Genomic DNA, 25,448 nt, shown 5'->3' with positions numbered 1-25,448 from the left:
TCGCTAAGGTTTTACTAAGTAATTATTAGAGTATAAATGTGTTGTATGCTGTCATATCTATTGGCATTTGTAAATTATTAATCCTCAATTACAGTGTCTGATGAATGTCCATCTTGCTGTTGATCCTGATCCATCTGTTGATCTGTCTGTTGATCCTGATTGGCCTGTTGATCTTGCTGGTCAGAGATATTACTGTGATCATCATCAACAATAATCTGTTCTGGTGCTGGTGGAATCTGGTAAACAGCAAATTAAATGTGTTACAAAGTTGTCGAGTGAAATATTTGAACCTTAATTTTATATACCACGCACATGCACATGCACACGCACACATACAGAGGAGGAGGTCAGAAGCACTTTATGTGCTGTTTAAAAATATTACATCAATTGCAAAGTTAGGCTGAATTTTCTAGACGAATTCTATTGTGCATATAGCTTTGTAACACCAACTGGATATGTATACTCTTTAAACACACATGTAACAATTGATGCCACACTTCAGTATGCTTGTCCACATGTTTTATTTTATCACAGAAAATGGGTTTTTGTATGATGTATTTTAATGGCTCTGAAATGACTTCTGATCTCCTTTCCACACACGCACTACACACACAAATATACAGTGTTGGGGGCAACACCTAATCCCATTAGTAATCCACTGAGTAACGCCTAGCCACAACGAAGTAATGAAGCTTATTCACCAGCTTCTTACTTATAACCAAGATTTACACATTGTCCAACAATGCAATCATGTCACGTGATAGGTGGTAGTTTCACACGTGACAGCTTAACGCTGTGGACACAAAAGTAATATAATATGTAATATTATTATATTTTATGAGTAATATGTAACTGTAACTAAATAGTTCAATTGCAAGTAATATGTAATGAGTTACTTTTAAAAGTAATTGCCCCAGCACTGCATATATATATATATATATATATAGAAACACTATACCTGTTGTCGAGTTCTCATGGCTTGTAGCCTAACTTGATACTCATCATAGACTAACTTGGTGAGATGCATCATGCTTTGTATTACCAGTGGAGGTGTGTTGGGTACCACACCCACCTACGACACTACATCAACAAACTTAACACCACACAATCACAACTTACAGGTCTTGTTGGGGGGTAGAACTCATTGGGAATCAAGCACAACTGTAGCGGGTTTCTTTTTAGCTGCAACAAATATTGTGATGACGATTGTGGGCTATAGTTTATCACTCACCAAGGTAAAGGCTGGGGTTAGCTCTCGACACTTGCTAAACAGTGACACTCTTGCTAACACATACAGACCAAGGCGGGCACGTGACATTGCTACTATGAGACGACGCACATCTCTCAAGTGGCCCACATGGCGTGTACGAACAAGTGACAATATAACATAATCATTCTGGGAGCCTTGGTAACGATCGACAGTGGTGACCTGTAAACAGGTATGCAAATAAAACATGGAGGTGGTCTTATTAATGAGGTCATCAAGTACACCTCAGCTATGTTTGGGACCTACTAGAGGTGGCCATTATCAAGGTGGACATTAAGTGAGGCTTTACTGTATCTAATTGATGCCTGCCAACCTTTTCTGGATTGCCAAAGTAAGGATTGGGTCCACATCTCTTGTTGAGCACATCTCGGATGAGATGTTTCTGACCATTGTAAGTGGTGAGGATGGTGATCTTGTCTGGAGAGTAGCCTTGTAGTCTCATGTACATGAACAAGCCAACTGCAAACTCTGCCTCAGCAAGATTCTGTGGAGGACAGCACACATGATTACACTGTTTGTGCTGTTGTTTTTAAGTTGCACAGGCCACCTGCTGAATAGTTAGCTCATTAAACAGCAGAATTGATCAAAAAGATGCTTTCATATGAGCAAAAACAAGTGAGCTATGAAGCTTTAACAATACCCTAATACATTTAGCATGCTAAAAGGTGGTTGTTCTAATACAAAACTGAAGAGCGAGAGCACATGTTCACCTTTTTGATCATGCCATTGATACTCATAGGAGGTCTAGTAAACTCATAGACTATGTATAGTCTCAATACAAGTCAATGAACAATGCAGCAATACTTAAAAAACATTACTGTAAACAACGAGGGATTCAACTTCCAAACAGCCTGGCTACATGGTAAATTTATCTGCCAAACTGTCTGACATGATGTTTGCAAAACTTGTGGCATTACTTGTAATAACTGTAACAGTATGTTCTAACCAAAGTCTAATATAAAAAGATATCCAATAGATATATGCATGCACTTAAAGTGTAAAACACTCTAATAGAACATTCATTAGTTGTCATTACTAACCTGATAGAAGTAAGGGTTGGGTTGGGTCTCACCAGTCCCATTGTAGTCCTCTATATTGATCAACTGGCAGTCAAACTGGAAGCCAGGGTTGGCTGTCTGGTATTCGTGGGACTGTAGCACGTGCGGTAGGTTACCAAGCTTGTTGTAATGCCATCGGTAGAGCTCACAAAGTGATGGACGAGCACGTCCCTGGGCATCCAGCTGTACAGCAGGGACACCCAGTCTGACAAATCTAGTAAACATTGACTGCTCCATATTAGAGTACTTCTGGAAGGCCATGTTCTTTATGACTGGTGGCAACTGTGAATGAAGAGGAAAATGGCATATATAAAACATTATGCAGGTCCCTAGTGGGAGAGTATTAAATGAAAATTTATGTGTTTGAGGGAAGTTGGCAAACAAAGTATTGAGCCTGCATCATTTGAAGTTGTCATGGATTTAGTAAAGATCATAACAGTGAAAATTTTGTCACTCAAAATAAGCATACATTATAATTTTTTTTGCATGCTAATGGTGCAGATAATACCTGGTGGTGGTCTCCAATTAGGATAACTCGTTTCAGACGACTCACACCATCCTCAGTATTCTGCAGCATTAGTGGAATAAACGTCTCCACCTCAAGTATCTGAGCTGCTTCTTCCATCACGACGTTATCATACTGCAAAGGAGAGGAAAGGGGCTACGATGGTGCAGTAACAAAAGAGAGGGGGGCATTGCTACAAAATACAGATAAAAGTGTGACACTAATACAAATGGGACAATGCACAAGCTGATTGTCAAGGTGTCCTTATTTTAGAACACCCTAGGGTTATGCTGTACACCAGTTCTGTCCAACAACTGTTCAGACCTTAAAGCTGAGCTCCACGAAATCTTTTCTCCTCAGAGCAGCATGTGTACACGTCATGGCAATAATCTTAGCTTCCTTCACGAGCAAGTAGTTCACTCGATCCATTGCTGTCAACACAATTAACACTCATACAATCATGCATGTATACACATATAGTATTGCTACCACTTACAGCTCCTCAGTAACTCGAATGCTCGGAATTCCTAAATAATACACACCAAGTAAGTCAAACACCACATATGTGTTTTGTTGTCATTTCACACAACTAGGTGATATACTGCGAGCGTAAAGGAGGCAAGATCAACTAAGGTAAGTACCAAGTATTATATACTAACAATGTTGGAAAAGAGAAATCATGTGCTTCCAATGAAAAACTAAAAAAACAAACTAGCAAAATATGTATGGAAGCTTAACAGCCACAAGAAAGTAAGAAAAATCTGTTCATTGTACAAACACTTTACCCCACCTCTAACTGTGAGAATATCTTCTTAATGTGTCGGAAACATCCCTACATTGACAAAACGAGATCACCACTCAGTCATCTGCTTGCAGTAAAGACGTTACACACCTCTGCAATGTCAAGGTCTTCAGCCCATGACTGACCCTTGAACAATGGCTGTGGGGCATTCTCAAAGTATTTGGTGAAGGGGAAATGTTCCTGTAGAGCTGCCACTCCATCGGGCTACAACCATATAGTACAATATGAACTGATCACACTGAAAAACAGCTCCTTCAACCCCACCCCAGGAAAGCTACGTCACTTCCTTGAATGGTATGGTACAACTCACAGGCCCTCAGTAAGGTTAAGGCATAAGCAATTAACAATTGAACCCCTTCTAATGTTATAAACTAAAGAAATCTTGGACACCCAATTTCATACACTTTTATAAATCTCTTCACAAAATCATAAAGTTTAAGCTGTTCTGTCCCAAGTGGGATTGTGTCATTGTTTGTTCATCAACTTTTTGATTGGCTCTGCCAAGATTTCAACCATAATGCCAAGCAAAGTATACCACCAGATACATAGAATTGCCATGCACATATATGAAACAAATAGTTAACTTGTGAGGCTTATCACCTTCACTCACCGTATCTGCTAGAGGTTTCACTTTGCTCATGTATGCCTCCCATCTTGACAACACTTGGTATAGGTAGAAGTGACCGGCTGTTTCACATGTGTATGCTACATCGCCACTCACTCCCAGTGTATTCTGTACATAAAGAGTGACAACTCCCCCACCCCCCTTGGGTGTTGGTAACACACTAACCTGTAGTCTTTTAACTTCACCTAACAATTCAAGCCTCAATGCAAGAATGAAGTTGACTCTTCCATATCTAAACCAAAGGATATACGCATAACAACAGCTGCCAACAGCAACAAACTTTTTACTGTGTGTTAATGTCACAATTTTATATAAGTATATGAAAATTTTAATATCAATCTTTTGCACATTTTTTTGAGTCCTTTAGAATTTTGATAGCTATTTGGGATCCACATATTAAGTGACTGTTCTATTAGAGTTTTCACCCAATCAACAGGTGTATGTTCTATTAGAGTTTTCACCCAATCAACAGGTGTATGTTCTATTAGAGTAGTTGAATGGAAATCTTTACTCTTTACTACAAACTATATTACTGTCAAACCCGTACTATGTTTTACACAAGTGATGAGATATCCGAATGCTAGTGGTCCTATCAGTATTGTGCTGATAATTGGATTGCCTATTAATGAGGGCTTGGTACCATGAGGTAAACAGCAGGTGTACCAGTTAAAGTACATGCTGGTGTGCAGCACCTAGGTTAAAAACACATTCTCATAGATTGTAACATCGTTATCTCTGCTGAAATGTATTACCAGCTGTTGTTGTACATAGTAGAAATCAGTTATCATAACCAAATTGTTAGTAAAAGATTGGTGTACAATTATTGTATCGAATTGGCTAAATTTACTGATTTGAAAATATTATCCAAATCGCAGCTATCAGAACATCAACTAAACTTCACACACATCACTGCAACACTGATCAGTTACAGAGTTTCTAGTTTACCTGCTAAAATCTTTCTCAGTTTCCAATTCCTCAGTTCCATGGCCCAGACGGAGCAAGTGTCGCTCATCGATGTCCAGTGACATGATCTTCTCAAACAGTTGGTTGAGAGCTTGATTGGAGTGTGTTACTAATAGTGTTCGCTGGTCAGGAAAATTGTGGTAAAGGTTGGAGATGATCTGTACCGCCATGTCAGTTTTGCCCGACCCTGGTGGTCCCACAACCTACGACACATGACATCTCTCAATTGCACCACAACTGAAGTTGAAATGATTACAATAATTCAGTAAATTCTAGATTGAGTACACAAATACTAGACTTGTTGTAGTCACACCTAGCTACTTATTTGCCTGATGTTTCAAGCAGTGTACAATTTTTCCAATTGATAGCATTGATGTACACACTGTACACAAATACCCATGTATGTAAATGCTAAAATACTTGAACTAGTATATGCAGCATTACTGTAGATTCAGCCCTAGGCATTGCTGCAATAGGAATCTAGAAATTATAATGGAGCTTCACGTTTAGAGGACAGTGCATAGCTCATATAACTTCTCCATATATATTTTCACTACCAAAACAAGGATAGCTTCTGTATACAATAAAGTCTCTGTTACTGAATTAAAGATAATTAGGTAGAAAATTTCCATAATAGGTACCAAGTAACTCAGTTAGGACGAATATTTTGGTCCAAATAGTACCTTTTCTCTCTGAAAAAGGACAACCCCTTTATTGAAGCAAAACTTGGTTAAAAATTATTGGTCCAAAACTTTCTGTTACATATAGCATACAGCAACACAACATTTTGCAGTAACAAAAAAGCACCCTCTACTAAAAACTTAACAAAGCAACAGCATACCAAGGTGAGTCCTCGTTGCATGCCTGATCTGATTGCTTCAATCTGTGTTGGTGTGAATGGCACTGCGTTCCTATATAGCATCCATAAATGGCATTAATTGTTACTATTAATAGAACCTTCTTGGTTGGTTGTATGGATAAGGTCCCCTATTAGGTATGGTATATGGCTCCACTGATATGTTCTTGCTTGGTATGGGGGATCCCCCTTCCTCGTCAGGATGACGTCGCTTGTTAGATCTCAGCTGGTCTGAAAATGTCAACCTGAAAGTGTTGAGAGCACCACCATAATGATGAGTGTAAGATGAGTATACCTGAAAGGAGGCACCTGTCTGTCTGAATCATCCACTGTACACTATGGGAACATCTATGTGTTACACTACACACACACACACGCACATTGTGTGTGTTGTGCAGGTGTGTGCGTGCACGCGCGCGCGTGTGTGCAGTGCATGTATGTGTATGCATTCGTGTGTGTATGTGTGTGCGTTCCCATCTATGTGTGATGTACAGTACAAACTACATACAATAAAGCAACATCATCCTTACAGTTACAGAGTATTCAGGGAAGGAGTCCACAAGGTGTTGATAAGACACAAAGGTGTCCACCCAGTCCATTGACTGTATCTGGTCTGGTATCCTGAGGGTGTGTACATGTCAACACGTTGCATGGTAAAGATGACATTACTAACTGTGCATAGTGGGCAGCAGCTGGGTTTCCATAACCAAGGAAGATATCATGTAGCCAATCAGGTACAACACAGTCAGTGTTCATTAGACTACGAATTGTCTCCAACACAGCCTGCAGACATAATAAACATGATATATATATGATGTAACTGAGACACATCGTGATGGATGTACTTTAAAGTTGTTTTCTTTTGGTTTACGTCTCATAAACACGTTCAGTTGTTCATAGATGTCCTGTAGCAAACAAACGGTGAGCTACACCCACAGGGAGAGGGCGTACCTCAGCTCCTTGCACAATTGCTTCCATGTCTTGCTGGTATTGGTTTGTGTCCAGCCACACCCTCCACGTTCGTTGGTTACCTTGCAGGATTGGCTTCATCTCTGGACCTGCACAAAGATGAACACTGAGACATGCTTTAATTAAATGGTCACCTCACTAAACTGGCCAACTTGAACTGTATAAGTGATTTGCCCATTGTAATTACATTGTCTGTCTAAACTAGACAACTGATATTACAAAGTGACCTGCCTAACATGGCCCCCATTAGCCCCATGTGCTCATATGACTAGTATAATTTTATATGTTATGTAGATAGTTATTGCTAAGAGTAAACTCTTGGTGATAAAGCTTCATTTGGGGGTTGACACATACACACAACACAAAACAAAGTTTGTTTACTGTTTAACATGTTTGTCATGGAGACAGGATGCTTATTGCTTATCTACCCAGAATAAAAGTTTACCAAATGATGACTCATTGGCTACAGTTACACACATAGGGAGTGAACTTCTCTGATTACAAAGTGCTAAGTGAAGTCAACAAGTAGGCCATACAACTGTTGCAATATAATCTGCCACACCTAAAAATGGCTACCTCTGATTGTGTCTGAATTTTGAAAACAATTTTTACTTTAAGGGATAAAACTAAGCTAGAACATACAAAACAGTCATACCAACAAATGAGACAATTTAAAAACAAGTCTATAAAGAATGGAAAGCTTTGTAATGGTGTTTTAGTTTAGCAAATAGCACTAGAACTATAGTAACTGAGGGCAACAGCTAACATCTGTTCATGTAGAGTGCTTGGTTGGCAAGTCATTGAGCACACAAGTGACATCTCAAGTCAACTTGGTTATTTATGATGTGAAAATATATTGTTTTCCCACAGGCCAGTATTCATGTATTGTTGTGTACTTTAGTTACCAACCAGCTTTTTAGCCTAAATTTATCCATAGCAATAAAACTTTTCTCAAGGGGTATATTTTTATGGACACAGTATTAGTCTTTTTCCATCACACTTATTATTAGAAAATTGCAATTTTCTACAGGGTGTATGAGAGGAAGGAAAGTCATGTCATTATAAATCAGACCATCCTTACCATCCTCTATCACTTTCCCTTCTTCATCCAACATGCCTTCTACTTCACAACCTCGGACACACAATATCCCCACCTGGAAGAGAAGGGAAATAAATTATGGCCGTGTTGTGATAATGAAATTTCCTATATTACAATAACACAACTCATCACGATCACTGTATACACATGTAACAAAAATTCACTTGTTATATAATTAGGCTGTGCTAGAAAGCACTACGATGCACGCCTTCATAAACATTAATCTCATTTCAGATTAGCCTTCTGCAGTATTTGGAAATTCGCTACAATGAAAATGTTCTAAGTGGACACTACTCTATAATCTGGCACTCATTGTCGCACCAATAAGACATGGTAATCCAACATCTTTATTACAATTCCTTTGCACTGACGAGTATCAGGTTATAGTGTTTACATATCTTGAAACTGGCATAATGTACAATATTAATGATATCAGCCATAATCATATATCATGATTATGTACAGCTCTATATAGCTAGAGGAGTGCAATATCAGACAGCTGTGTACTCAACTAAATATTTTATGGAAAAACCACCAAATATGGCAAAGTATCCCATAGCAACTATGAGCTATCCAATACAGAATCACCACCACACCTCCCTGCCTGCAGGTAAACTACAGAGCCAATGCTGTTTGATATAATGTTTCTGTTTCTTAATATTTCTGTGGATTCAGTTTGTTTAGTTCATATCTCACTTTGAAGACTTTCTTACAACGACAATCTCTCTGCCAAAGGCTTTGCAAACCTGCAAATTTGTTTGCAAACTTGCAAATGTCAAAGGGAACTGAATAGAAGCAGCACTAGTAATGGTAGTAATGTTAGCATTTGTTGCATCATAATAATTTGCTGAAGGTACATACAACAAGTTGAGTTAAATAAAATTCACTTTACGATAACAAAGTTGCATGATTACGTGATGCATTACAGGACATGTAGGGTATTTGATAAGGCAATAAGTTTGATTTTACATATAAACCAGCATGTTGCTCCACCAGTAAATTCCATTGGGCCAGTTTGAAGTTTATAGCCACAAAACTTAAACCTGTACTGAGAAAAATTGGAGGAGACATCATGGGGCCATTTTGTGGGCCAATGGAGTGCCAACTATAGAAATGTATTAAACATTACGTACTTCCAGAGTCATTATGACTGCATTCTTTAATCAAATTTGTATGACCAATTGCAGCCACTTTGTCGCGAAAACTGTTTGCGAATCGCTACAAAAAACAGGACCTATGTCAGTCGATAGCGAGGAATGCAAGCTGCGTCAACAATTGGTACCATAACTGAAGTAACTGAATCCCAGCAGGTGCTAAAACGTCCAATCCTTTTCCTTCTCATGAAAAAGTAACTTCCCTTGAAATGATATCTGAATATGAAGCATGCACATTCTCCTCTGGCCTTTACTTTTATAAACAGGTTTCTTTAGTGGTCTCTATTGATCATGTAGCAGCATTATCCCCACTATAAACTATCATAAGCCTGGTTTAGTCGTAGCAATTCATGAGTTTTTAAAATTGATGTAGCCTAATGACCTGCCCATAACAATGCAAAATTTTATTGAAAAATACGTATACTGTAGAATGCAGCCACAATGGTTCTAGAAATGCACACTTTTTGATAGAATTATTTATATGGAATTTTAATACCATAAATGGGTGTGACCAGTAGATATGCAACAATATATAGATATATCACATATCATATCGTTTTAAGACAATATTGCTGTATCGATACAAAGTACAACTGTATCGATATATCGCGTATCATACATGATATATCGACATATCGTGGCTTGTAACATGTCTGACCATCACCATCATATTATTGTACATTGTGGTTAAACTGAATAGTATGTAATCATTCTCAAAGAAAAAGTAGCTCACTTATTTCTCTTAAAAAAAACAAAAAAAAACAACAACATTAAAAACAACATAGACCATTGCTTAGACTCCACTTTGTATTGCGCAATATATTGTTGTATCATGGTACACCAGAGGCAATACTTCGATACTTCTACAAACTGTATCGTTGCAACTCTAGTGTCCAGTAATGCGTGACACACTGTACTATTACAAAACACATATTGTTTACTATAGTGACAATACCACACAAAGGTTGCCATGACAATCAATAACATCATATCGCATCACATGATATCACTATGGTCTGATATATCAACCACACCTTAATTACACAATTTATTTCATGAAACATGATATTAGCTGGTGTATTGCATGGGTTCATGCTGAGGCTTCCAGGAAGAGAAGCAATTTTGAAACACGAACCACCTCAACAAATTTAGTTATAGCACAAATTAATATAATATTCTGTAAGCATAAACATGTAATTCATTGTTACTATGGGGCAGCAGTAATTATTGGTGCAAGGATTATGTACACAAAATCATTCTCGGACACATTCAGTCGGCTGCTGTGTTGACAAATATTTTTGTGGATCTAACAAAAGCCAAGGAAGCAATAAGGCTCCATATATTAGGTAACTTGAACATGATTTAACACTCTTGCATGCATGCAGTAGTACCACAACGAACTCGTAAAATTAAGCCAAACAATGAACCTTCAAATGGAAATCTCACATCTTGATTGATATTATCTTAATAAGTGAATGAAAAGGTGATGGAAAATATGTGAGGGTTCAATGTCTTGTTCACCCAATGAGTGCGGGTGTTCCCTTCTCTCTCTTATTACAATAAGTATTGGCAATGATATATGTACCTGCTCTGCAAAGTTCTGTGAAGTATTGAAGTTCTCTTCAAGGGACATCTTTGGTCTGATGGCCATCAATAAGCACACATCATGTTTACGAAGAGCTAGAATAGTACATGTAATATTTCTGATTGTGGGATTATATATATTGTTACCCTCCCATTCCTGTTTAACATGCTCTGGTACATCCAGCGTCAATGTGATGTCAGCTCTCACACGGGACGGACGGTTCTCGCCCAAATAAGGTTTGGCAACCTCAACCACGGCAAAGTTTGTGATTGGCTAGAAACAAGAAGACAGTGACACAAAGAAGCCATACAATTTGTACTCACATGAGCCATACGAGCCCAGCCAGCAAATTCATTATTACCCTCTGGAGTCACCCTATAATTAATGAAATATTGCATTAATTCACACACAGAGACTTGCATAGTTGCAAACAAATTTTTTTCTTTCTTGTGTAAGTATTTCAGTGATGGAACTCTGTGTGAGTTTTGATAAAAAAAACAACCCTTATAAATTTAGCTCAGTGGCAGTATAACTAACTTCATTATTGCTGTATATAGCAAAACTATATACCACTGTATTTCAGTAGCATGCATGTAACTAACATCTAGCAATACTTTACTTTTCATCTCACACTGCACAAAAAATGGTTGAGATACTCTAATAAAGCAATACAACTTTTGTTCATTTCACAGTTTAAAGCATTCAAAATTACAGTGATTGTAAAGTCAAAGTGGCCAAAAATCCAACCACAGAGCTTCTAAAATCTTTGGAGGCATGTCCCCCCTATAATATATTCTATATTAATTTTCAAAAAACCTTTTTTTAAAATCCTTACATAAGAGAAAACTTTAGTAGGTAGTGCATTTGGAAGAAGTCTTCAGAAACTCATCAAATTGATGAATGCAGTCAAGCTAGATGAAGGAACACACTTCCCTAGACTACAGCGTATTCCAACCTTGCGTGGCTAGTTCACCATTTTTACAACATCAAATTGTTTGTGAATTTTCCATGGCATGGCTAATGGAAACTAGCAGTATTTAAGATCACAAGGGTTTGTCTAGATCTGTGAATCCACAAACTTTCCATGAACATATGTAGGAATAGTTCATATTATTCTTTCTTTATTTTTATATTTATTTATTTATTTACTTAAACTATTTCCACAATTTTTATTTCTGCCACTATTCTAACATTTTTTCCAAAATTTTTCATCACCTACCGTATAGCCGGAAACTTTGGCGAATTTGCTGCGATAGGATTTTGGTGAGAACAAAGTTTGGTGAATTTGTTGAGCTAATATAGATTTGTATTGGACAAATGATTTGGCGGATTTTAGTTTGGCAAAACATCGTTCACTCGCCAAATTCGCCAAACTTTCCTCCCGCCAAACTTTTCAGTTATATGGTATTCAGCACAACAAACACGTACCTATTTGAATGTCTATAAAACTCAGTACACAAAATACTAACACCACACATCATTGTATTACATAGTTACCATGGCTTCAATCTTGTAATGGCATCTTCTATATCCAAACGAATCTCATCTAGTGTAAAGTTCTCTAATTGTCAGACAGTAAAGTTTTCCACCTAGACTTACAGGTGGACTCCAGCTGGAACAGTGTCAGGTTACGCAGCAAGTAGTCATGAAGTGTGAGAAACTGCAAATTTAGTTTGGGTAGTGCCAAACAACCTAGTATGGTGAAACATGCACATGGTATTATATCACCAAATAGTAGCACGGGTGCTTATTTTTAAATAACACTACCTCTACAAATGGAAAGTTTTGGGAGACTCTAACATTTTCAAGCGCAAGTTCTTAAGGTGCAACTACACTTTTAAGAGTCTTCCAAGAAATTCATCATTGAAACAAGGCTTATTCCCCCAGCTGTAGTGGGGGCTAGGAAATGTGGCAAACGGTTGAAGTACAGCATGTGGAGCATGTTTATCTAGGGGGTCTGGGGCATGCCCACACAGGAAAATTTAACTTTCTGAGATTGAATTTGGCAATAATTTTGACTGAACCTTATTGAATAAGCATAATCATCACGAGCCACTTTATCTAGGTGAAAAAATTATTATTTTCTAGCAATGATAACTAGCTGTCAGGTAAAGGGCAAAGCATAAAAGCTGCAGTATGGTTTGAGAATTTAAGGGGTCTAGGAGTGCAACCTCCAGAAGCTGCAAGACACTTAATTTTATTAGCAGTGGCGAATACAGGGAAGGGAGGAGAGGGTCGCATTGGTTATGACTGAAACCACCTCTGACAATAAGGTACGTGTCCAAAATCAGTTTACAGAGTGGGGCAGGCAAGTGAAACTACCTAGTTTGCAGACTAGCAGCCAATTAAAAGTGCGTAAATCATGTTTGCTATATGACCTAGTTGGTCTTTGATGCCATTCTGGAACTGCCTTATCAGGGTCAGAAAACTACCTCTTCTACACAATAAGTGCCTCTAAAAATAATTATCGTTTTAATGTTTGGAAGATGATTATTACCACTTCTAAAGCGAGGGTTCACTTGCATTTTCTAACAGTGAAACATTGCTGGTGAGTGATTATTACTAGGTAGCTACTAGACTGAAGGTACAATTACCATATTCCAGAGTGGAATCCCTCCTTTTAAAAGTCCGGATCCGACCCTGTTAACTGTTCTGAAAAAAAATCTCCAAAATTATTTTTATTCGTAGCCCTATGCAGTCATTCCAGAGTGGAAGGAAATCAAGAGTTTAAGGGATGTGTGAAATCATACTACTATTGCATGTCACGCAGACACATAACTGTCACTGAATAATGAGTTTCCTTTCAACATGTGATCACTTAATGTTTATTCAACAAATTTAAGCCAAAATTGTTACCAAATAAGGCTAAAATGCCAAAAATTTCCTGTGGGGTACATTCAGTTGGCTTGCTTTTCCCTCTGCATGTCAGCTTCTAGACAGAGATGGATCATCAATAATGCATGCAGTATCCTCATATAGGCTTTATTCAATTGTTACCAAATTCAATCTCAGAAGGCTATTTCTTTCAAAAATTTCCTGTGGGGGCATGTCCTCCCCAGTTAGAGCACGCCAAAGCATGCTGAGTGTACTTTGTACGCTTGTTGAGTGACTACCACTAATCCCCACGTAAGAATATCCTAGATCTGCTCTTTTTGCCTAAACCAGAAACCCCATCTGAAAATTTCTAGATCTGCCACTGATTAGATAATGAACCATGACCACCAATATCACTGAATCTATGTTGCAACTGTTTTCAAAGAATTTTCAACTTATAAGGAGAGGAAGCTATTTATGGTTCGGAATTTCTGATTCATGTTGTGGTGGTTACTGTAAAGCATCTCCTTTGAAAAATTGGAATTTAAGGCGATGGATTGGTGTACTTTGTCATTTAAGATGATAAACAGCCTTATATATAAATATATATATATATATATATATATATATATATATACACAACTAGAATTACTGTTTTAGTTGCAAGACTTCAAGTATCAAGTTTGTAGCTACAATTAAAATTACATACACTATACATTTAACCAAAGGAAATTATATCCTTTTGATGCCTTAAAAGATTAACTTTTAAGCAATAAGTAATTGGTATGGCAAGATGTTTGGCACAATGACGAGATAGCAGTGCACAGGTCAAGAAGAATAGGTTCAATTTCAGGTAACACAGTAGTCTTTGTTTGTGGATGTTCTATTAGAATATAGTTGACTGTTTTATTAGAGTATTTCGATTTTTAGCAGCTTTAAAATATAAATTTACCCCCTCTTACTGATTCCTGCATGGAAGAGATTAGCTCCTCTTCTTGCCCATGTATATGGCAATTGCATTTGCGCTTCTGCTATCTTTCTAGCTAGAATCTAGTTTTGGTGGGCACAATTTTGGCAACGAAACTTACACAGTGGAGTTTGAAGTACACTGCACAACAAGTATGCAACAAAATTAATATGTATGTCATTTTGAAGGCCCAGGGACCTTCCCAAAAAAATTTGATATTTTAAGAGTTTTGATATGGCATTGCTTTAATACAATTTGACAAAACACGACTGCTCTATTGAAAATCTTGGCTTCAAAAAAGCATGTGAATTCTGTATGTACAGTGGAACCTCTCTTGACAAACTCTCCGAATTAAGGACGCAATAGAAAAAACCTCCACAATAAGGACAAAGATTTTGGTTGGTTAATGCATTTTTTTACCTCTGAAAGAGGGAAACCTCTATGTTACAGCAAAAAGTGGCCAAAAATTCTGGGCCCCAAAATGTCCGTAATACAGAGGTTTCACTGTATACAGAAAGTATTTAAACTGACAACTTTGATTTTGTGATCATGTCAAGTAGGTCCTAAACATAGCTAAGGTGTACTTCATGATCGCATTAATAAGACCACCTCATTATAGTGACCATGTCAAGTAGGTCCCAAACATAGCTAAGGTGTACTTCATGATCTCATTAATACGACCACCTCATTATAGTGACCATGTCAAGTAAGCTTCAAGCATTTTCTAAAGCATTCTTCATGACTAAAGGTAAACGATTGTGCTAAATATAGAACGTGCCAAATTTAGACACCACTAAAATTAGTCCTCACCTTCCCATGAGTAGTATTCTGTCGGCACAACATTCTCATCCCAGATGACCTACAAGGATAGCAGCCATATTCACTAAAGTGTCTTCAAAGCAACCAGCCACACCAACACACCTTCTCAGTGGGATAAAGCGGCATGTCATTAATCTTGTCCAACTGTGAAGCCCTCCTCTGACAGTGATATACCTGCAGAGGTCATATGTACATGACAATCAAGTCACTAGGTCATATGTGATAAGGTCACTGTATAATAAGGTCACCTGCAGCCGTCAACTTGAAAATCCTCAATTGCGTCATTAGTGTACAAAACGTCTCTTCCCTAATGTAGCCATCTCACCAAAAATGACCAACAGATAGGACTGCAGTTCAAAAATTTCACTATTCAGGTGTACATGCTAGCATCCTAGACAAAGTACGCATAATCCCTACTAGTTACTTTAATAATTCCCAACTTGTGACCAAGTGAGAAAACTTGGAATTCCAAAAATCCAATCTACTCACTAAGAAGACTGTTAATACAATACTACACATTCGGACCCAATTTTAAATGTACAAGTGTAAGGAAAGATAAACTCACACCCTGTGCAAACCAGCTATGCTGACTGCCCACTACCTAATCTTAAATCTTAGAAGAATTGTGTTAAAACAAAAGGCCACCTGTAATTGATTCCTCAACTCGTGCAAATTAAAGAAACACACTAAAGAACTTGTAAAACCACAACAGTGCAAAGCACAGCATTGTGTGGGTACTGACAAGGCATCATTACAATAAAAAAAGTGCTAGAATTAGCAGCGTGGCTAAAGTAGAGATTAAATTAACACTTCGGGTCCCTACTAGCTTGACTTTCTATAACACTTATTTGTTAACTTTTTAATATGACTTTTCATTAGTGAACCTATAACTCCACATCAAAGGATAGGATGGATGAGGTTATAATGGTACAGGGTCTATAGCGCTAAATAGCTGATGTTGTTCACACAATTTTCAATTACGTTCTGTCCATTACCCAGCACTATACACACTGAGAACAACACATGAAGCTGGCCTGCTTATATCCAACTGTTAAAGGCGTGGCACAAAAGGTATGGACAATTTTCGCATTATTCTTATGTGACAGGAAACACATAGCCATTGGTGCGCTATCACAACTGTATGTACTGCATTATACCAAAAGGCACTTGTTGTTCTGAAGTGATGTCTAACAGTGAAATAATCAAGCCTTAGCTGTTAGCTGTTATTGAGTTACACTACCTTAGCTGTTATTGAGTTACACTTGTCTGAAGGCATTACCAGTTGTAGTTAGTCAATCAGTCAGGAGAAAATTCACTAAATACTTTTTTTATTAAAAACCACAATACTTATTAGAAGTGGTTGGGTTCTGGGCATCATTATACCACAAAACCAATACTGCCAAGATGTTGTGAAGGTACTGTAAGTTTTTCTTGTGAGAAGGTACAAACCTTCATACTCCCTGCTATACATGTACTGTATAATGGGATATTTTTAAAGCCTCCTAACTCTGGTTTGTATCTGTCTAAGTGCCTTTTGATAAACAGCTTCAGCATTTAAAGGGCTCACAGCACCACTAAATCTTTATAGACGTTTGGGCTGTGTAAGGGAAAATGGTAAACCCATAGACTATATATAGCCAACATTTTGAAATGTCACAGAATCAGTGAGCAGAGACAATATCTTGCACCATAAATGGATTCCTTTTAATAAAGCTGAACAGTCTAATTAACGTAAAAAAGACTTTTCCTATTTGAAAACAGAAATCCATTTAGAAGTTTAATGAATTCAAACCACACTGGCATTATTGTGCTTAATTCATTCAAAGCAAATGAGATTTCACAAGACAATGGAAGGACGGCAACAGCAGTAACAACATTTCTCACAAGTTGTTCTTACCAGCAGCTCTACCAACAATGAATTGTCTATCACTTCTTCATCTCCCTCCACTTCTTGCTGTCGCTTAGGAACAAGGTTCAGATATGCAGCTAGTTCATGGAGTGTCTCGTTGCTGAAATGAAACAATAATAATCAAGTAGTATGCCGGCTGAAACCTCCATTTGAGACCACTTATAAATAAGACCACCTCATAGAGTGAAGTAGGTCCCCAAACACATTTTCATAACCTCACACTAAGACCACCTCATTATAGTGACCATGTCAAGTAGGTCCCAAATATAACTAAGGTGAACTTATGACCTCATCAATAAGACCACCTCAATGGCATAGGTGGCCGTATTAATGAGGTAGACGTGTCATACCTTAATGGTGTGAGATACTTTAACAATGACTGCTGTCTATCAATGCCAGCAACATGGGACATCGCAAACTGGCGTAGTTCTGGGAACAGGTTGAAACAGGCTTTCTATAAAAAGAGAAGCTGTATAAAATACAGATAGTTAATGTGCACATGCCTAACCTGTAGAGTTGTGATCTTGCTGTAATGTTGATCCAACATTTGATGCTCAGTCAATGCCATTCCCGTGTGATCATTGATCTCAAAACCGGCATAAAATCCAACCCTCTCCAACAACTAAACCAGAACAATGAGACATGAATAGCAGCACATGCCTCCTTCCCATGTGTAAAACAGCAGTAAGCCATATCATGGAACATCTCTCTCTCTGAATTAAAGCATACAATAGAAACCTCCATAACAAGGACAAAGACTCTGGTCCCAACAAATATGGCTCCATAAATTTTTATCACACGTATCTGTTACAGGGAGGCTCCACAGTATAAGCCCATTCAAATAGAGACCTAGGCAGTGCTATAACTGGCAACACAATAATTGTATAGCAAGTTAATGTATAAGGATCCACCCAAGCTTGCATTTGAGCAGCATACCTGATTGAACAAATGACCTTCAGGTTTACGTCGTGCCAAGTTGGACATTTTGCATTTCACCTGCAGTTAAAAAATAAAGGTATATACGTGACACACTATGCAACACACACAGGGCGTAGCAGTGACACAATGCATACCATAAAGTGACAATTATCCAATAGTGTGTTGAAGAATCGCCTGGTGGGTAGTTGAGCCTGTGATGTCATATGATGTCATCATGTGCAGCACAGCCACACCCACCTCAATGTCAGTAATGAACTCCAAAAATCTCTCACAAAACTGGACAGCCTGTCGGTTAACTTTCCCTAGAAATTAGTAGATTTATGATCAAATACTAGAGTGAGCTAATACTGTATATGCATGGTCTCACACATAAACCCACTATATGCATGGTATGGTAATTAAGGGTATATGATAATTACTGCTGTATTTGTAAATATGTACCTTTAATGGGGATTCCCTCCAAGATAGTAAAGAATTTGTCAATCAGATTACACAGGAAACGCCTGTCCTTTTGACTTCTGTTGGCAAAATATAAATTTTGTGTGGCTATATGAATGAATATCCACCTTTTTATAGCATCAGCATCGGCTTTGGAGTCCCTTTTTTCAAGGGCAGTCCAGTACTTCTTCCATTTTGTATTGGCCTTCAGTTCCTGCTCTCTACGACTCTACAAATAATTATCCATTAATTATCACTACAACACATATTGGGCACAACTCCATGAAAAAGACATAAAGGACAAAAATTTTGGTCCCAACTGGTTTGGTTTCTCACAGGAAAACTGTATTACAGCAAATACATGCCTAAAATTCTGGTCCCCAAATTGTCTGTTATAGAGAGGTACCACTGTACTGATTTAGTGGATAAGAAGTATCATCTATACAAGTAACTGCATCATTTTATACTTGTGAAGAGCAGATTAAAAAAAAAAAAAATTGCTTCCCTGTTGCAATACTGTCATAGTTTTAGCCAACAACATTGGAGTTGTAGCTTCAGACAGTTGGAAAAGTAAGAAATTAGATTTGTACAACAAATATATACTCTGTACAACCGGACAATCCTACTTTGGCTCGAACAAAATAACTTATATATCGATGTAGGGATTTTCTTACAGAACTATGCTGTAATACCATATTCAGCTCTTGTTTCACTACTTTTTCACTTTGATCCCTACTTCACTTTTAAATTAATAATATTATTACATTAATCCTTCTTACCAAACTCTCATACCAAATTAAGGACCAAAAACCTTCATAATAAAGACAAATATTTTGGTCCAACCAGTCTAGCCATTTTTACATGTGAAAGAGGAAAACCTCTTTATCATTATCACAGCTTGGTCCCTACCTACCTAAGTGTCCACTATAGACTCCATAAATTTTCCTGCCTAATTGTTCATTACAGTGGAACCTCTCCTAAAGGACCCTCCGCACAAAGGACACTATACATTTAATTTTTCAGTCTCTGGAGTCCCTATCAATACAATTTCCCCTAAGGATGATAACACTAAATATTGTCAAAATCAGTTGGTCCCAAATTAAAGTACATGTTCTGTACTTGTTTCAATTCTACCTACAACCCCTTCACTATGTCACACTTACCCCACGTACATACACATCACTTACTGGTAGTAGACAAATCCACATTGGTAGTGAACAGAGTCTTTGAACTTGTTCCCTAACCAGATCCTCCTCCTGTGACAAGTATATAGTGACCCATAATGTACCACACTGCACCACACCACACCATACTACACACACATACATTACACATAGAGGGACAGACTAACCAAACTGTTGAAGCAGTTGATAAAGAACAGCAACAAGAAAGACTTCTCCAGCAACGAGTAATTGCCTCCATCATTAATGGCTGAAACCTGACCAAACAGAGATCAAAATAAATGTCCACCCATCACTCTACCCACACATTTTATCACATGATCAAGAAGTCAAGAACACCTCTCAATCATGAACAGAATGCAAACCATCAACACCAAAAGAAAATAGTTAGGCACTGTTAGTTTTTGCACAGTAAGACCTTGATCATAAAAAAGAAGTTACTGTTCTATTAGAGTGTTTTGTTTTTTGTTCAATGGTGTTGGAGGTCACACTGTAATATAGAACAACACTACCAAATATGGCTATTGTATCCATGGCAACTAACATGTTGTGCTTCATCAGAGATCATGGCATCCATAACGAGATTGAAGTATGCAGCAAAGTGGTCTGGTCTTGTCTTGAACACCTGCAGGGTTTGTACACCAATTCCTCATGTACACCACATACAGTACATACACTAAAAACATACAATATATATATGAACAGTTGAATACTATGATACAAAGCCCCACTACACTATATACATGTACGTACAAGTGCAGACTGTGTATACATGTACATAAATGAAACATATGCCAACTAAATCATGTTATTTGCTCAAACAAGCAATATAGTAAAAATATACAAAATCAAATTGGAAACTCTGAAGATTTAGATTGCATCGGTATGTACCTTGAGACATTTGAAATTTGTTTTTGGTAGTGATCACTTCCCTAATGGCTGCTTGTCTATATGTTAAGCTTTTGTGACTTCATCACCAATTACCCATATTCATTGGTTAAATGCTGCATCTTCAATGGTAGCTGCACTTGAGTGGTACCACAATTGATTTTGAAAATAATGGCTTAAAGATCATTTTCAAGCATTGAGTAGTAGCCGAGTTTGAATAGTCACTGAATCAATTTTTTTGAACTAAGCAAGGTTGAACTCTAGTACAGTGGAACCTCAGTTATCCGGACCCCACATGCCACAGCATTTAACTAGTGCACGCACTGGCTATAGAGTATAACTCCAATTGCATTAGGCATCAGCACTGTTCAGAGAAAGGCCTCATATTCATATTATCATTCATATTTGTGTTCATTGACAACAGTTCGGTTTGATATAAAACCCTTCCATACAACAACTTATTGTGGGTTTGGGTATTCACATGTAAAGTTATCAGTTATTGACTACACTACCACTACACTCTCTTACCATCACCAGACTGTGAAATAAGTTAGGACATAATTGATAGTGAAATTCTAAATATTAAATTTTTGCTGAGTGAGCCCCGCACTAGCTAGCAAGTCAGCAGCGCAATGGTCACGTTCACAATAAATTACGATAAAATTTAACTTTTACTATCAACCATCACACAACAACTCATGCTACAGAATCCTGACACTGCTGAGGCTAACAAACGAAAAGTTATGATACAACTTGGTAAACTTACGAGTTCTTCACCAATTACATGGTTACATGGTTACATGGTAGATTTAGTATATTACACTGCTACATTCCAGACACTACTCCATAAACTAACAATTGTCAGCACCAGTGCACAATGACAGTACACTGATGCTCCAAATATGGGTTAGTGCTACCAAACATCACACGATGAATTACGCCATGGATTACTGATGCTTCTAGCGCTATCACAGTTATCTTTCAGGATTTATTACCAAAAGAAGCAGTGTTTATTATCTCCAGTTGATAAGCACCCAGAGAAAACAATCCGAAAACAGTGTAAGTGCTAAATGCTCCTTTGAAATCCAAGAAGACAAGACAAAACTGTACATGCAAAGATGCAACAGAGAAACGTTAGAACAGAAACAAGCAAGAGTGGCCAGACAGAGAGAGTACCACATATAGACATGAATTCACTCAGGCTCATCCCACGATGCTGCTAGCATTTCTCTAGTAACTAGGAGAACAATTTATTATGTTGGAAGAAAGTTTTCTTGGAAATGTGACGTGTATATACTTACACATTAGAATACTTTGTATATCACTATAAATGATCACCTCATCTGGAATGGACCGATATTAATAAGTACATGATTACACTAACAACGTGTATTTATTATAGTAGTTGCATTGTTGCACTTGAATGGTGTATTAGAATACTTGAATGTATCAAAATACTTGAATGTTCTATTAAAGTATCTCAATACTTTGTACCCATTGAATGTACCATGGATAAGTGGTCAGGCATTTCTGCATGCTATGAACATTTAACTGCTATAGCAAAGCTAGCTAGCTCACTGGTAGCTACACCATTAATACAGCTAGGTACTCTGGAGTAAAGATCTTAATCAAGGTAAACAAACATTAGGCATTGATTACCAGCCACCACAAAACACACACTTACCTGCCATGCAGGTATTCTCTCACGGAACTTTTCATTCACCATGATAGCAATAGACATGATGTATGCCACTGACGTCTAAACATGATGACATAAAATTAAATCCCACAATCAAATATATCACCTGGTCTGGAGTGAAGTGAGGCCAGAGGTAGTGCTCCAGGTACTGACTAAACTCCAGAGCCTGTGTCTTTGCCGGGGAAAACCTGCAACATTAATAACATGATAGAAAAATAGAGGGAATTGTTAACCACACACACCTGGTGGCCCACAAGTGTTGTTTGTATACATTTTCAACAACCTGAGAGTGAAAAGGAAATTTATTAATTAATTTAATTAACAAAATATGCAGTAATCACAAATATTATAAATTTTAAGACACAACATCACAATATTTGTTAATCCTCAGTACCTGAAATACTACAATAGACAATGAACTAAAGCTTAGCTGGCTAAAGTAACTAAGCTACTTGGACCACACATTGTACATACACGTTAGCATATACAATACGTTAACATCACTGTATTGGATCACCTGCCTTGCTTATGAGTACACTGCGAATATCATGGTACATCAATATGTATTGCACATCACAACCCCCCCCCCCCCCCCCCCTCCCACACACACAGAGTTATATTATTTCCTAACTCACCTCAATATTCAAAGTGTGTTGTTGTGAAGGTACAGCCCAGTGTCTATCAGCAAGCTAGGGGCAACAAAGATATTATTACCTTAGCAAGCCAGCCATGGGGCGACAACCATAATCTACATGTAACCTGTTAAGCCAGTCACATACCAGCCAAACTCTAGGCAGGTGATGCGTTAGCCAGGTAAAAATACTACTGCATGAATTTCTCACTTGGGGAATGTAAGGTTGGCTAGTAAAATAAGAGGATCCCAATGTATGCATAAATATTTTCATTCATATGCAAGTTTAAAAAATAATACTGCAGTGACTGCACGGATAGCAGTATGACAGGTAGTATAGATATCAAAAAACAAATTAAAAGGTTACTGTATGTATGCAGACACAAAGATAAAAAAAAAATTATAATAAGTCACTGCACAATCTGTAAACTTTCTAGTTCCATGTTTCCATTTGCTTCATAAAGACAGAAGTCATAATGGCTCTGCATGCACTTAAACACGCTAACTTATATGCACACAATCAATTAACACAGTATACTTACTGCTTCAGCACATACACACGTGCACGCACGCAGACACGCACCCACACACACACAACAACTCACCACAAGTAATGGATCAGACTGTGTTAAGTATGTTGAAGCCTCACTCAACCCATGAGTTTCGTCATCATTAACCTAAATAAGGACATATTCCACTGAATAGCTCTCAACAAGTAAACAACTAAACTCAGTGAGAATAAATTTAGAGCAGATCATCATGTCAGACAATATAGCAGTTGGCATATATTCACTATGCAGTCATTTAATAAGCTTGCTATATTTGTTCTTTAATTTAGCTGATAAAAGGGTTGGCTCCTTCAAAAAGTCGTTATCGTGAAATCAAAGGTGGTGTCCAAGAAATGTCATAATGTTAATAATGACATGGAAACGTTGTCATTATTGGCATTTACAGTCATTTCTTGGCCACCATCCTTAATTTCAATACTTTCTAATCCAGAAGTTTTGAAAAGGACAGTACCTTTTTATAGCTTGGAAGCCTTGGCATAGATACATATTTGCAAGTATCAAAGCCAGCCTATAGCCAGCTTTGGAGCTTGCTTTCAATCTTTTTTTCTTCCTTTTTCTACAGAAACAACACAAAAGAAATATTGTGTTTGAATTGCTCATACTGAACAAATTTGTAAATAACCCACAAAAAGTTAGAGCTATGGTGATTACTTAATCTACAAAATTTTCAACTCATGCATTCCCAGCAGTTTTAGTAACCCTAAGTGTGACAGAAAATCATTCTTTTTTTCACAAAGAAGTAGTAGTCATAACTCTGCCAATATTGACCAGCTTTGTACAAAAATTGGTACTGCCATTGTACTACTTCTTTACGACTGCTATATTGCAACACAGTTGGATAAATGGATACATTAATTAATGTGTTTTATGGCAAATTTGTAAAGTATATGCAATAAAAATGAAAGTTTGGTCATCTATATCTTGAGCAAAATTTGTATGTGGTCTGCCCTAGCAATCCCACTGTAAAATACTTCATTTCGGATAAAGGAATGTAAGGCTATGGTGTGAAAATTGAATTCTAGCTAATTGGCATGACACACCAACTTCATGGACATGACACACACTAGGGCTAATTTAGTATTCAACCACAAAATGATCATTATCCTAACCAGTAATCAAGTTTCAATTTTACTAAAACCATATCTAAGTATTTGCAGTAGCCACAATGATATGTTTAACGTATTTTACTCATAAAAAAACTTACAAATTGTACTGCATCTCGGTTCACGAATACTATTGCCTTACAGAAACATTAGCACTAAGTGTTAAAAGAGTAGATGGCTATAGTAGGTGTAATCGAGCTCCTCCTTAAATCGTGCTACTTCTAAAGGTGTCCTTTATTTAGAGTGGCCAATCCTACCTACACCAGGCTTCAATTCTAATAAGACACGTGCAGTAAAAACAAGGATCAAAGACAATTGTAAACCCTGATTGTAATGGATTGTGATCAAGCCAGCTCTGTTCGAAAGTTTTAGAACCTCGCTTAGAACACAGTATAAACAGCTGTACTATCTTATACCTTTGCAGAATGTCGCCTTTTCTTCGTGAAGTGTCCTCTTGGGCGAAATCTGGATAACGTTCCTTTCGTCTGCCAGCTCATTCGCTCTCGACCTCAACTGGAGTTATCGATTGTGGTACTCATACGTATGGTTCTACAAGCGCCTATATATATATATATATATATATATATATATATATACCTGTGCGGTTA

The 25,448-nt window shown here is 37.5% G+C and overlaps 1 protein-coding gene across 1 annotated transcript; it reads right to left on the bottom strand.

Moving 5' to 3' along the window:
- Nucleotides 1-4: 4 nt before the first annotated feature.
- Nucleotides 5-25,391, bottom strand: LOC136236235 (RNA helicase aquarius-like). Its single transcript, XM_066026363.1, has 46 exons — nucleotides 25,257-25,391; nucleotides 23,774-23,845; nucleotides 23,173-23,226; nucleotides 22,780-22,820; nucleotides 22,644-22,725; nucleotides 22,523-22,597; nucleotides 20,495-20,575; nucleotides 20,121-20,207; nucleotides 19,957-20,025; nucleotides 18,898-18,998; nucleotides 18,773-18,849; nucleotides 18,569-18,633; nucleotides 18,466-18,522; nucleotides 18,329-18,388; nucleotides 17,901-18,014; nucleotides 17,743-17,846; nucleotides 17,381-17,492; nucleotides 15,586-15,657; nucleotides 15,475-15,523; nucleotides 12,483-12,575; nucleotides 12,381-12,429; nucleotides 11,207-11,258; nucleotides 11,030-11,156; nucleotides 10,884-10,978; nucleotides 8,127-8,199; nucleotides 7,028-7,134; nucleotides 6,922-6,981; nucleotides 6,750-6,859; nucleotides 6,607-6,697; nucleotides 6,372-6,412; nucleotides 6,178-6,321; nucleotides 6,062-6,131; nucleotides 5,203-5,423; nucleotides 4,423-4,489; nucleotides 4,243-4,365; nucleotides 3,723-3,836; nucleotides 3,621-3,662; nucleotides 3,327-3,357; nucleotides 3,155-3,261; nucleotides 2,834-2,965; nucleotides 2,308-2,607; nucleotides 1,581-1,751; nucleotides 1,232-1,429; nucleotides 1,120-1,182; nucleotides 959-1,072; nucleotides 5-236 (listed from the first exon to the last, which is right to left on the bottom strand). Exons 1-46 carry the CDS (start codon nucleotides 25,335-25,337, stop codon nucleotides 78-80), a joined length of 4,407 nt encoding a protein of 1,468 aa, XP_065882435.1. The 5' UTR covers nucleotides 25,338-25,391; the 3' UTR covers nucleotides 5-77.
- Between the last annotated feature and the right edge of the window lie 57 nt (nucleotides 25,392-25,448).

The sequence above is a fragment of the Dysidea avara genome, chromosome 10 (assembly GCF_963678975.1).
Source record: "Dysidea avara chromosome 10, odDysAvar1.4, whole genome shotgun sequence".
Lineage (NCBI taxonomy): Eukaryota > Metazoa > Porifera > Demospongiae > Dictyoceratida > Dysideidae > Dysidea > Dysidea avara.
Note: the sequence above shows the minus strand (reverse complement) of the source record. Positions and strands in the feature narration are given on the sequence as shown.